The 13,689-nt window shown below is 51.9% G+C and overlaps 5 protein-coding genes across 5 annotated transcripts; 2 read left to right on the plus strand and 3 right to left on the minus strand.

The window, feature by feature from the left end:
• Window positions 1–283: 283 nt before the first annotated feature.
• On the minus strand, window positions 284–1,704 carry AKAW2_20081A (uncharacterized protein; the record flags this gene model as incomplete). The annotated part of the gene is made up of 4 exons (XM_041684754.1): window positions 284–659; window positions 715–744; window positions 799–1,463; window positions 1,636–1,704. 4 exons carry the CDS (start codon window positions 1,702–1,704, stop codon window positions 284–286), a joined length of 1,140 nt encoding a protein of 379 aa, XP_041538907.1.
• Window positions 1,705–2,869: 1,165 nt separating this feature from the next.
• On the plus strand, window positions 2,870–4,744 carry AKAW2_20082S (Zn(II)2Cys6 transcription factor domain-containing protein; the record flags this gene model as incomplete). The annotated part of the gene is made up of 2 exons (XM_041684755.1): window positions 2,870–3,132; window positions 3,193–4,744. 2 exons carry the CDS (start codon window positions 2,870–2,872, stop codon window positions 4,742–4,744), a joined length of 1,815 nt encoding a protein of 604 aa, XP_041538908.1.
• A 992-nt stretch (window positions 4,745–5,736) lies between these two features.
• Window positions 5,737–8,094, plus strand: AKAW2_20083S (uncharacterized protein; the record flags this gene model as incomplete). The annotated part of the gene is made up of 3 exons (XM_041684756.1): window positions 5,737–6,284; window positions 6,332–7,213; window positions 7,263–8,094. 3 exons carry the CDS (start codon window positions 5,737–5,739, stop codon window positions 8,092–8,094), a joined length of 2,262 nt encoding a protein of 753 aa, XP_041538909.1.
• A 170-nt stretch (window positions 8,095–8,264) lies between these two features.
• AKAW2_20084A (GH92 family glycosyl hydrolase) lies at window positions 8,265–10,835 on the minus strand (the record flags this gene model as incomplete). The annotated part of the gene is made up of 3 exons (XM_041684758.1): window positions 8,265–8,916; window positions 9,006–9,695; window positions 9,751–10,835. The coding sequence occupies 3 exons, from the start codon at window positions 10,833–10,835 to the stop codon at window positions 8,265–8,267; spliced, it is 2,427 nt and encodes an 808-aa protein (XP_041538910.1).
• Window positions 10,836–11,144: 309 nt separating this feature from the next.
• On the minus strand, window positions 11,145–13,071 carry sit2 (putative siderochrome-iron transporter; the record flags this gene model as incomplete). Its single annotated transcript, XM_041684759.1, has 3 exons — window positions 11,145–12,082; window positions 12,136–12,749; window positions 12,800–13,071. The coding sequence occupies 3 exons, from the start codon at window positions 13,069–13,071 to the stop codon at window positions 11,145–11,147; spliced, it is 1,824 nt and encodes a 607-aa protein (XP_041538911.1).
• Between the last annotated feature and the right edge of the window lie 618 nt (window positions 13,072–13,689).

The raw sequence follows: 13,689 nt of genomic DNA on the forward strand, positions 1-13,689 counted from the left end.
CCCAAGTCACGCGATAACGCTGGCCGGGTTCGGCCTGCTCACCGTAATGAGCCGAACCGTGACCTCTCCAATTGAAGTGCAGCCACCACGCCAAGCTCGTTGAGGTTCCCCGGATCGTCGAGTCATGGTATGTAATCGCCCATAGACTTGACAGAAACCCTTACCTCACATCTTTGCTTTGACTTTTGACTACTTGATAGTGTCACATCATTGTCGCTATCTGCGCTGTCCTCCCGTATATAGCAGAGCCCATCCGCAACAGTTTCGTTTGCCCCTATCACCTTCAGAGCTCCACGGCCTCCTTTGTCCATGTAATGGTTTCGGTCCAAATAGGGGGGATATCTTCCTCCGATTGCAGGACTGTTTCAATAAGACGCCGGCCCCAGTCGCGGACAAACCACTTGTCGGAGAGAAGGTGCAATCCTACCCCGTAGTGTAGAAATAGCACGCGGCCCACCCAGTCTCCACTTTTCAGCAGAGCAATGTAGTCTTCGCTGATGTTTATGGGCCACGCAATGATGCCACCGTTTGGGCCACCGAACGGCCATCGTTTGATGGCTTCATGAAGAATATCCCACGTATTTTGGTATGCAGTCTGGTTCGGCCCACCAAGGCTGGTGAATTTGTCTTGCACCCGCTGCAAAGACTCCATGATGGCACTTGTAGTTATTAGCATTCCTTGACTAAGTTCCCGCGGAGATCTTAGAGACATACCTGCGTAGTTTGATCTGAGATTCCTGTACACTATGGATATATTAGCATCCTGTTGTCATCGGAAGAAAGAGGGCAGGCAAGTACTGGTAGGGATTTCCATCTTGGTCGACCTCGCCATCCTTATACTTCAGCCACCCCTGGAGGTCGCCCCGATACTCCATGCCGCTAAGCTGCTCGAAAAGAAACGCACAGCCCGCTATGAGCTGTCGAATCTCCAAAACATGGGATAGAGGCTCGAATGTATGTTTGTCCTGGGTAACACACGGGTAGGCTGTTGCGCAGAGCATAATGAAGATGGAGCACAGGAAGGCTGGTGCGCAATTTTCGGGAGTCATTTCTGCGAGTACACGGGTGAATGCTGAACATGCTCGATTCTGGTATTTGAGTGCGATTTCTAGCCATGAACGGTTATCGTGAGTGTTCAGGTACGCTAGATGAAGAGCAGACAATCCTAGTAGGCTGTCCAGCAAGAAGGCATGAGAGACCGCGATCCGTGGGACAACCACTTGGAAGTGGTGAGCATCTAGACGGCCTTGACAGAGCGTGATGTATGTCTCTGTTACATAGTGGTGGAATAGTTTCATCTCAAGCATCCTGTCTGAATGCGGTTCTCCTTCGGGACCAGGGAACGCATCAGGCATATCCTGGGGTGTGGATGCATGCTGGCTGTCCGCTTCACTTGATGGAGGGTATGTGCATTCCAATCTTCGTTTCTTGCACAGGCCACATCGTGGTGTCTCTTCGTCGCACTACTCCGTGGGTCAGCATGAGATCGATAGCACGAATGATACTGCTGGGAGAAATGGAACAGCATGTATAGTGTAGTTATACCGACGACTGCGAGGGGGTATAAATTCCGGGGAGCGGGAAGAGGTTGCGAGCCAGTGAGAAGAGAAAGAAGAAAACGAGAGGAAGTCAGACCTTCACATGCCGTTTCTTACATTGCAGACAACCCTTCCGGGACTTGGTATGACTGCGGCGGGAGGGCATTCGGAAGAGTGCCAGGCACGGAAGGGGAATGACGTAGTTCGTCAAGGGCAAACTTATCTAGTTCCGGCTAAGGTAGAAGCTGCGCGACGATAGTACTGGTAGTCTTTAGTTGTAATGAATAGGTTAAGCAGTACTAATAGTGCGTGGGGTAAGAATCATCAGAATGACCACGGCACACAGTCCGATAGCAAGAGAATCAATGCAGCGGACAGACCAAGCCCAAATGCAGAAATATAATAGAAATTGGCTGTTGGAGATGGAACGATGGAAATAAGAGAAACAAGAGCTGCGGGTAACCCGACTGTCTATCCACCATCCATCGGGATCGGGTCTCGCCGTTCGGGGAATGGAAGCTGGTGCCGGGCCTGTGGCCTTTGTGGCAGGTTCTGCCGGTGTCAGCTTATCTAACAAGGCTGCTGATTGGTGGTATCCTGCTTACTCAGCTATGTACCTGACATGGGCGGATCCTGTGGAACTTTAGTTGTACAAATTATGTTATTCTTAGATGGACTGGTCCACAAGGACCATTCATTTGCAATGCGTTTGGTCTTCTTTGATCCGCGTGGCTGCCTGTTTCACAATTGATTAAGAGTCCTCTTACTGAGCCTTCAGGTCAGCTCGAGAACCCTTCACTAGGCTCCTGTCCAGTCCGAAGCAGCAGCAACTCATCGTCCCCACTCAGGACCCCGAATTGCTTCACGAGGGAGGAGGAATGTCCTCCAGCCTTGAGCGTCATACACCGTACGGGATATACTATCTGGCACTTATGGTCTTACTTGTATACTATGATCAACAGACTTTCTCTTCAAACGTTCTGCTTCCATCTCCAATGGGTGTTCTCCAAACAACTCGGGCTGTTATACATCAATTTATATCGCACCTGCTACTTTACATCTTCACAGCATCCCTACGTGCGAGATGACCGTTCATCACTAGTCGCAAAGCATTTTTAGCAGGTATTTTCTTAAGTATATCCTCATGCTGAACGAGTAGTGGGGCTCAGATGCCCGGTCTTCCACTACGGGTGACTAGCAGCCCATTCATCCAGTCAACGTCCGAAATGCGGCCAGATCCCTGTCAAGACCACGTGACGGCGGTTGATGGGGGCCATTGAGCAGGTTGAGCATTGCAGAACACAAATCAGCCTGAAGAAAATCCAAGGTGCATGGTACCAGTGGTCCTCGAATCTGAACGTGACTGCTCAGATCTTCCATCTCTCTTCGACAAGAATGAATGCGGAGGACTCTTCCCCGCACCAGCGGCAACGGTTTGGATCTACCAGGTCGCGGAAGGGCTGCATTACATGTCGGTGAGCGAGAAACCCTCCGTCTACCTGCTCTTCTGGGTCAGTCTGCTAAACCCTTCATCTGGCGGCCACGGCAGGATCCGTCGCGTCAAATGTGATGAACGCAAGCCGGCTTGTCTTCGGTATGCAAACATTGGGATGACGCCTTTGCTGTGGAAACCCCGCACTAACCTCCCGGATAGATGTACCAGTACGAACCGAAAATGTGATGGTTATATGTCCATGCCTTATTCGATACGCATCGCAAAGCAGTTGGCACAAGTAACTGCGTTTGTCAGTCCGGCTGAGTCCCGAGCCCTCGAGTTCTTCTTTCGCAAGTCTGCAGCGCATCTAGCTGGTTACTTCACTGCTTCGTTCTGGACCCGCACGGTTTTACAGCTCAGCCTGACCGAACCTACGATCCGCCAAGCTATTGCTGCGATTGGGTTTCTGTATGAAGCAGAGGGGATGTCTACGACTCCGGCAATGGCACACCGTTGGCAATCTTCCAAGCCCGACTTGGCACTACATCTTTATAACCGGGCCATTCGCACTACCATTGATAAGGTTTCATCAGGCATAGACGCGGTGCCTCTAGTTATAGCAACCAGCATTTTGTTCGCGTCCCTCGAGTTTCTCCGAGGAAATGCTACTGGGGTTACATCGCATATCACAAGCGGGCTGAATCTGGTGCGGTCCTGGCGGGCGCATCGAGAGCGATCCTGCTGCGCCAAGAGTTCTCAGACACATTGGGTGGATGCTGAATTGGCCCCTATATTGAACTTCTTTTCTTTGAATACGTACGAAATGTCGGCACTCAAACACCTCGTCAGTGCGCCACAAGAAAAAGTACATGTCAATCCCGTGGATGCTCAAGGCAAGCTCTTATTGAACTGGCGGTTCCGAACATTCCATCAGGCACGCATCGCCCTTCTCGACTTGATGCTTTACTGCATCGGAGAATTCCCCAGCCGGCAAGAGTTGGCCAGACTGACGAACCTCCCGCACTCACCCGTGCAGCAATGGGCCGAAACTTTTGAGCATGCCGCCCAGCGATGGGTGGCAAGCTTCGAATTGCTAGTGCAACGGAAGCAGTCGGAATGCGGACCGGCCATAAAAAACGAGATTGATGCTACTCGCATGTTATGGTATTGTTACCGTCTAGGACTTGATCGGTATCGTGTGGCCAATGAATCCGGCTGGGATGACTTCCGCGCTGTCTACGAGGATATTGTCTCAATTGCCGAACGTCTGCTCAGTGACTCAGACCACTACCCGGATGATGTCTCCAAAACGATAAGTCTGGACGTACAGCTGTTGTATCCGTTGCAGGCCGTCGCCTGGAAATGCCGCTGGCCGGACCTTCGCCGTCGAGCCCTGGGTCTTCTACAACGAATTCCGAAGCAAGAACTGATCTTCTATACTCCGAACTATCACGCCGTCTGCACACGGATCATGGAGCTTGAGGAAGGTGCAATATATAAAGAGATGCTTCCCCCAGATCACGCCCGCATCTACACTTTTGTTATCAGCCCAACTCCGGCAACGACGGCTGACCACCCTGTATACTCCATCACGTTTACCACCTTCCCACAGGGCCGAAGTAGCGAGCCACACTTCCACACAGAATCGCTATGGCTTCATCCTTCGCAAGCGGGGGTCACGACAACCGTGCCACCTGTTGATATGATGAAACACCGTGACTGGCCACCGGTCGCCCGAACGGATGCTCATTTGCAACATGGTTCAGTGTAGATAACACAGCCTGATGTTGTCCCGCAAGATTACGGGGCACATAGAATGAGTTTGGCCAGACAAGCACAGCATGTGTTCAACCTTCCACGCTGGCCTTACATCGAACAAGTCGATACTTATAGTATTTCCTTGTTATCTTACTATTGAGGTGATGTCGCGTCGACGGTCATTCCAATCGGAACGGTATACCATACAGGTAGCAGTCTAGATACAGTCAACTTAAAGCAAGGCACTAAGAAGAGTACCAACTGAAGGAACTGTTTCAAGCGAAGTGCACTTTCCACAACTTCATCCATGAGGGAATGATCCTATTACTTACCATTAGCCTGAAGCCCACTTGTCGCTTACAGCTGCATACGGTTCATATTTCGACCATTGACTGCTCCTGCATTGCCCTGGACACACTTGATATTTTCTTATCTGGCATGTAGGTGCCCAATCCGAGTTTACGTCTTGGGTGTATTTAGTGATTCACATCCACTCCACTACCCACCCCGAAGCAAGAAAATGGAGACTCATAGTACACCTTTAAACAGCAAGCACGCAATGCATATATACTGACTATAGGACTTCCCTAGATGTGATAAAAAAAAAAAAAAATTACTGGCGACAAACATGCTAACTGGCCGAAGATTCGGACTTGTTCAAAACTGTCTAGCGCTCGCCACTCGACCCACTTCAGCCCCGTCGAGCAAGAACTGCTGCAATACCCACAGTCATAGCTCGAGCTACTACATGCTAAGCATGTTTCTAGCTCCTGTATACGCGTCTTCAGGGCGCAGCACCAATCGGAACGCCGGGCCGACCAATACTAGCACTATTGGGCTTGGTCAATGTGCACCAAATTTAAGCTAGGAGGCGTTTGCTTGAGTAGCCCGAGGGATTATAAATTTTCATTAGAACGTAAATACATATGCAAAGATAGCGTGGCTAAAGTATCGAAAAAATGAAAGAGTCATCTGATTTGTGCACTGTATTCTCCCTGGCTCGATATGAGGGTCAAAACAATATGGAACGGACACGAGCCACCAAACAATGATGCTGAATCATCCAAAGCCTGGAAATGGCCTGTCCGTGCCAAATATGCAACGCTCCTTTCAACCCGAACTTCATCGTCTGCTGCACATCCCGACGAGGAGTGGATTCATGGTGTCCTCCTCGGTACATGGGCCGCCGGAGGCATCTCGGTTCTGAATATCCTGCTAGCGCTCATTGCCATTGGCATCAGCTATTCCCAAAGCGCCAACTCGCATGGTTTCCTTAGCACTGAACTGTACAATGGGAATTGCACTTTGTCCAGTAGATGGGCAACGGGCATCCATGTTGTCATCAACGTCTTGTCCACCACCCTCCTCGAGGCCAGTAATTACGCCATGCAATGCGTGTCGGGACCATCCCGCACAGATGTCGACAAAGCTCATAGAAAACGCCGTTGGCTAGATATTGGGGTGATGAGCTTTCGGAACTTTCGAGCCATGAGTATCAAGCGGAAACTTCTCTGGCTGGTTTTGCTTCTCAGCTCAGTCCCTATTCATATGATGTCAGTAATAGTGACTCCTACCCTGCCACCACTAACTTGCGTATCAGATATAACTCAGTGGTGTTTTCATCCATCTCTGCGCTCGATTATGGCACAATACTCATCCCTGATGATCTAACGCCGACTGAGTCCTTGGTCAGCGCGGGAGGAAGGGGCGCCTTTGTGAAAGCCATCGGCAGCACGCCGGAGCTGATTCAGACCGAAATATTCAACGGTACCTTTCAGAATTTGAGTAATGCTGAGTGCGTGAAAAAGTATGATGTGGAATTTAACACGCATCTCGGAACCCTGATCTTAGTGGCTGAGCGACAGTATTTTGGCAATGCAAGCAGTCTCCAATGGAGCTACTCATCAGTATATGACTACGTCAAGAATGTGGGGAAAAGCAACGTTGAGAAGTTAGTTGATGAAGGGAGGTGGACAGCCGAAGGACTGGAATGGACTAAACGAACAATTGCTGTTAATACCCCGGAAATCCCCATCTCCTACTGTATGGAAAAGACCATGTCCCAGCGGTGTCGGCTTCTATTCAGTCCATCAATTGCGCTGGCCGTGATTTTGTTCAACCTCACCAAGGTAGTCTGCATGTACTTGACTGCCAAAACGGACCGCTCTGAGATCTTCTTGCGAGTAGGAGATGCCATATCGTCCTTCCTCGCCCATCCAGATCCCACAACTAAGGGCCGCTGTCTAATGTCCCGGGCTGATATGGATCGAGGACCGCATCGATGGGAGCCATTGCCCCGATGGAAGGACTTCATACGAAAGAGGATTTGCCGTGACCCAGAAAACCAGACAGACATCCCCATGGAAAACCGTCGCATGTTGGAGCAGGCAGATTTTTCAGAAACCTCCCCGAGAATGCTACCACGTCGAAAACGATGGTTTCGGGCGGCCAGTTTGTGCCGCTGGGCGAGTATAGTAGTCATGTTCGTGCCCCATACATCGCATATCCTCATAAACTAACCAGCCACATAGGTTCACCGTCTGCTTCTTCATCTCCTACTTGATATACTTCGACCTAATTATCGAGGGAGACGGCTGGTCTCTCTCCGAGCAATGGAGCCTGGGATTCGGCTCCGCCAGCTCCCAAACCAGTATCCGGTTTCCAGGAGACAACATGATCGCCCTCGTCCTTCTCAGCAACACCCCCCAACTAGTCTTCTCAATCATCTACTTCACCACCAACAGTCTCCTCTCCTGCATGCTCGTCACAGCCGAATACAACGACTACGCCGTCGACCGCAAACCCCTCCGGGTCTCCTGGCCCCGCGGCCAACAACGCTCAACGTACTACCTCGCCCTGCCTTACCGCTACAGCATCCCGCTGTTCATCATGTCTGTTACGCTGCACTGGCTGCTTTCTGAAAGCTTCTTCTACGTCAACATCACAGTGTATGATGTTTTCGGCCATGAGGATACAAATAGCTCTATTAAGGGTTGCGGCTTCTCTCCTATCGCCATTTTTATCATTACTATCTTGGAGGGTGTGTCATTTTTCTCGCTGTTGGCACTGGGAATGAAGAAGTTTCGGTCCCGGATGCCGATCGCGGCACATTGTAGTGCGGCGATTAGTGCTGCGTGTCATCCTCCTCATGGTGATGATGATGCGGGGCTTAAGGCTGTTGCGTGGGGCGAGGTTGGTGGGATAGATCAGTTTGTACAGGTGGATTTGGATACGGGTGTAGAGACGAGGTCTATGATTGAAGCTGGAGGTGGAGGTGGAGGTGGTCAGGGCGAAGCGTATGCTCATTGCACGTTCACCTCGTTTGATGTTACGATGCCGGTGAAGGGGAGGTTATATAGTTGATATTTTTACCACCAACTATAAATTGATGCTGTTGTTGACTACTATCCTCTTACAAACCTACTACTTATATTAAATTTAAGAACTGCCATTCGTTGTAACCTCTGGACTAGTGCTTCACACCACCAACAGAGTGGTTACTTAACACTCCACAACATCACCATCTATACCCTTCAATTCCCATCCTCATTCACCAACGCATCTACAACTACAACTACACCTCCATCCCACCCCCCCCAACTCGGCGGTCCCTCACCCACCCCGGTCCCCCACTCACTTTCCTCTTCATCCTCCCCATCAGCCTCTCCCAACTCCAGCTCCAGCACACCCCCCTTAACAAAAAACTCATGACCAATCCAACACCTCGTATACACCTCACCATCCAACCACGCCCTCTTCACCACCTTCCCCCCAACCCCCACCCCAACATCACTCTTCACCCTCACCACCGCCTCCCTCCCCGAGACCCCACTCTTCACCTTAACCTCCTCCACAAACGGCGCCGAGATCAAATACACATTCTGTCCCGGGTTCGGGAACAATCCCATGAGCCCAAACACCGTGAACGCCGCCATTGCCCCGGAGTCGTCGTTGCCGGGGATACCAGACCGGGAGGTATTGAATACCGTTGGGATGAGACTGTGGATGAGACGCGAGGAGAGAGCGGGCCGCGAGGCGTAGTGGTATTGGTAGACGGTTAGGAAGACAGGTTCGTTGCTGTAGTCTGCTAGTGGGCTGGAGTGGAATGTGGATAGCCGGGATGTGAAGGAGGTTGGGCCCGAGAGGTAGTTGGTTATTAGGGTGGGGAGGTCGTGGGGGACGTAGCTATTTCATATGTTAGTTTGTTTGGTGGTTGTTAGTAGGGTGTTGGGGATATGTGAAGGGGGTGGATGGAGGGAGGGATGGGGACATACAATTGATATTCCCAAATACTGGACTCAAACGTCTCCGACGGATTACTCGTCAACGAGCACCACGTCGGCCCCGTGGCAAGGGGACTACAATCCATCGGATCCTGATGCGCCCAAGTACCATTGCGATACTTGGGTTGGAAGAAGCCCACGAACCCCGTATCAGTTCCATTCGGGAAGAAGGAGCGTTGGTCAGGTTTGAACAGGTTCTTCCAGTTAGTCGATCTGGCCAGATACTTCAAGTAGTCGTCTGTCTTGTTTAGTCCGCGGGCGACAGTCGCGACGCAAAAGTCGTTGTATGCGTATTCCAATGTCCGGGAGATACTGCGCGAGTTGGTGCCGAAGCCGAGGTAGTCGAAGTCGTGGTAGGGGATGTAGTTCAGGGTCTTCCAGCTTTGGAGCCCGCCTCGGCCTTGGTAGGACCATTCTAGGGGCTCGTTCTCGGCGTCGTTGACCATGGCTTCGTAGGCGAGGTCCCAGTCGATACCGGTGAGGTTCTTGACGAAGGCGTCGGCGAGGACGACGTCCGCGTTGGAACCGCCCTGTGTCCAGCCCTTGCAGAGACTCATCCGGCAGTCTGGGAGCCAGCCTTCGTGGCGGTAGGTGTCGAGGAGACTGCGGACGATGCGGGATTGAGTGGTCGGGTCGATGATGGTGAGGAGAGGGTGTTGGGCGCGGAAGGCGTCCCAGATGCTGGAGATGTCAATATACCAACCACGCTTGCAGTGATGTGATGATGAGGACATACCAATAGAAAGAATCAAAGTACGGCTCATCGCTCTCCCAGAGGGGATTCTCCCCCGTGAGATCCTGCGGATCCAGCATGGTTCTATAAATACCCGTCCAGAACATAGTCTGCAGGGCAGCACTCGCACTCGTATTCCCAGGCGTCATCTCAACAGGACTCAGCTTCTCCCTCCACGCATCCTCCGCAGCTGCCCGTATGACATCAAAGTCCTCCAACGGACTCGGAATCTCCACTCTTGCATTCTCACACGCCTTCTCCGTACTAACATAACTCACCCCAACCCTAGCACTCACCGTCCCATTATCAGGCCTCTCAAACCTCACAAACCCACCGGCCTGCAGATAGAAGTTATTAAACCCCCGAGTGACAAACAACTCCTTCCTCTCCACACCCCCGGCATCATTCACCCAAACCCCGGTATCCTTCACCTCCGCCCCCGCGAAATCCACACACACATACGAAGCATACTCCCCAGCCCCGAAACTGGGCAAAAACGTGCCATTGGCCCTAATGCCCCCGGTCCTCTCATCCACATTAATCGACGCATTCTGCCTACTCTCCCATAAGTCCGTCAAATCCAACAACACCATCGGACTCAACCCCGTATCCGGGAAACTGAACCGAAACAGCGCCGCATGCTGCGTCGTAGTCATCTCCGCATGTATGCCATTCGTCATCGTCAGGGCAAAGTACCCCGGCCTTGCCACGACCGAGTCATTCTGGTAATGTACGGCGCGGGCGGACTTGGGAAAGGGACAGTTGTCGAGGAGATCGTCGACGCAGTATTGAGGGAACAAGGGGAAGTTGCCTAGGGATGGGTTCCCGCCGGTGCCAGAGTCGTGGAGGGCCGAGAAGCCTGTGATGTTGCTGTTGTCCGGGGAGAAGCCTGCGGTGTTTTGGCCGTCCACGTCGGCGACGGCTTTGGCCATGCCGTAGGGGAGGGTCGCGCCGGCGAAGACATTGCCGCCGTTGGTGGTGCCGATGAGTGGGTTGATGTGGGTGAGGATGTCGGTGGTGGTGTTGGTGCTGTGGGTGAGTGGGAGGAGAGGAAGGATGTGGAGGAGGTAGGGCTGGAGGGGGCGCATGGTTGGGTGGGGGGTGATGGTGTTGATGGGAGTGTAGGAACTTCCCTAGGGGATATGTGACACCAGATACGGGGAATAGAGGAGACATCATTGTTGTGGAGGGGGAGATCGACAGACAGCAATGCAGGGAGACATTCAAGCGGGGTTATGCAGGGATGGCAGGGATAGATGCATACAGAGGGATCAATCGATTAAACCTTGAGTAATAATACAGGGATATTAAGGTAGAACAACAAGATTGTAAGAAAGTAACAACACACCCAATACCAACAATCCTCTCCCACTACCCATCAACAGGTATATATCCAACTAAATCATCGTACCCTTATTCTGCTTCTTATCAGTCCGGTAATTCTTCCAAACCGCAATCGCCGGGAATCCCAACGCCAAAATCGCCGTGCCAGCAACAGACCCATACATCTGACTTCTTCCCCAGGCATAATCCACCGCAGTCCGGGTGGGCGATCCCACCGGATAAGTCATCTGCGTCGTATACCCACCCAGATAAATGTCCGTCGCATTCGACTTCAAATCCGCAGGAAGACGACTCTCCAACGCCTGCGGGAAGATATTGGTATACACCGCCGCAGCAACAGCATACCCAATAGCGCCGCCCAGACTGGAAAACAGCCCCAACAGCGACAACATCATGGGCACACCCTCGCGATCCGCAGCAGCCATCACCGCCATATCATCACCAATGACGATCGTGCCGCCGCCGAAGGCAATGAAGATCTGCGACATGATCACGTAGTTGATATCGTTGCCGCCTTCGCCGCGGAAATGGATCATCAGTCCGGCACCCAGACAGAGCAGCGGCAGTCCGAAGAACAGACAAGTGTACTTGAAGTGCTTAGTGTAGCGGATCCAGAGACCGAAGACGACGCCCCAGAAACATGATCCGACGTTGTAGATCTGCGTCATGTAGCCGGTCATCGACACGCTGAGGTTGAACACCACGATGCAAAAGTCGTAGAAGTACAGGTCCCAGCAGTAGAAGCTGAAATACGACACCGCAGACATGATACACGCTCCTAGCACAGTGCGCTGTCGCAGCAACTCATACCGCACGAAGTGCTTCCGCGTGAACCATTTCTCCCACACGGCAAACGCAATCAGCAGCTTGAAGCCGACGATGATCATGGCGATGAACTTGGCGCTCTTGTATTGCGCGCGTCCGTACTGTTGCAGACTGAAGGGGAGGAGGAGCAGGACCCATGCGGCCATGAGCAGAAAGGCGCCGATCACTTTGCTTGTTAGTATAACAGGGAAGTAGCGGGGGGAATAGGGCACGACATACAGTCAAACTCATGAATGTAGTGAACAATGGACTGCATCGTCGTCCTGCCACTGTCTTCCTTCTTCAACAATCCCATACTCTCCGCCTTGCGCTGATAATACTTCAACACCACCACCAACGGCGCAAACACCACCGGCATAACGATAGCAAACACGCCATACGCCCAGCGCCACGTCGCCACCTTGAGGAACGACTCACCCGCCAGAGGGCCCGTAAACGCGGTACAGATGAACGGGGTACTAGCGAAGGCGAACGTAAACGCCCGGTTCTGCAAGCCGGAGGTATCGGCAATATAAACATCCAGCACGAGGTAGATACCCGAGTAGCCCACGTAGAAGAGCACATAGCCCGCAGCATAAGAATCCGGTCCATTGCACGCAGCCAGCACAATCAGTCCAATGGTGTAGATGACCACCCACACGATTAAACCCTCGGCACGGCCCCAGATGTTCAACGTCTTCGCGATCGGCAGCTTCAGCACGCCGCCGATGATGCTGTAGAGGATACTGGCTGTGCTGACTTGGGGGGCGGCTTTGAAGTCGGCGTAGGCGCGGTTGATGACGGTCCCGCTGATGGAGTTGTTGAGGGCGAGGAGGAAGAAGCATACCCAGATCCTATACCAGTTAGCTGGATCGTACGTTACATTGAAGGGAGGGTATATTACCAAGCATAAGTAGCATAAACAGCCTTCTTACTCCAGACTAGGGCCGCGGCTTCAGCTTTCTGCACACCCAGCTGGGCATCCTTGGTGACTTGGTCCGGGTGAGCCTCGATTTCTTTTTCGTTTTGCGCTTCCAGACTCAGTCGCGACTGGTCTGAGCTGTAGAAGACGCCGTCGTCATGGCCAGAGACAACTTCTTTGGTCTGGGTCTCGGCAGACACAGAGACCTCATGATTGGTTTCGGTGGTCGTCTTTTCCTCCTTGAAGAAGCGCATGGTTAAGACGAAGAAGATTCGAAGCCTTGTGCTTCTTAGAGTCGTATATGACCCCTAGTAACCCCAATCGCCAAGCAACCTAGAAGGGAAGAAAGAAAGGGAAGGAATGGAAGGGATGGAGATCAAATCCAGGGATGAGCCGAATTCATCAGACACAGTCAGACAGCCGTATTTGTATCTAACCAACAAGCCAACCAAAAGGATTATAATTTATCACTACCCGCACGAGACGCGCTGCAAAGCCGAAAATGATGGAACTAAGTTAAAAAATGAACGAACGGCGGGGGGAGGGGGGGAGCCGATCACTTAAACCCCTAGACTCTAGTCTAGAGAGTCAGGTCAGTGTCAGCAGCAAATGCCAAAGAGAAGAAAAGAAAAGAAATAAAAAATATCCCACTGGCCCCGATCTGATAACCCACGACGGATCAGATAAACTGCCCCATCGACACCAATCAAGGGCTGCGAGTGACAAGTGCGACTCGGTTCGTGAAAAAGTTTACTGGGTTTGTTGACGGCTTTGATTTGTTCGGCGATCGCCAGTCCGGATGGTTGTCTCACTTGGTCAGTCTTATGGTGTATTCCCAGGTGTTCCGACGGTGTGATGATGATGAATATCTT

This window comes from Aspergillus luchuensis, chromosome 2 (genome assembly GCF_016861625.1).
Source record: "Aspergillus luchuensis IFO 4308 DNA, chromosome 2, nearly complete sequence".
In the NCBI taxonomy this organism is placed as follows: domain Eukaryota; kingdom Fungi; phylum Ascomycota; class Eurotiomycetes; order Eurotiales; family Aspergillaceae; genus Aspergillus; species Aspergillus luchuensis.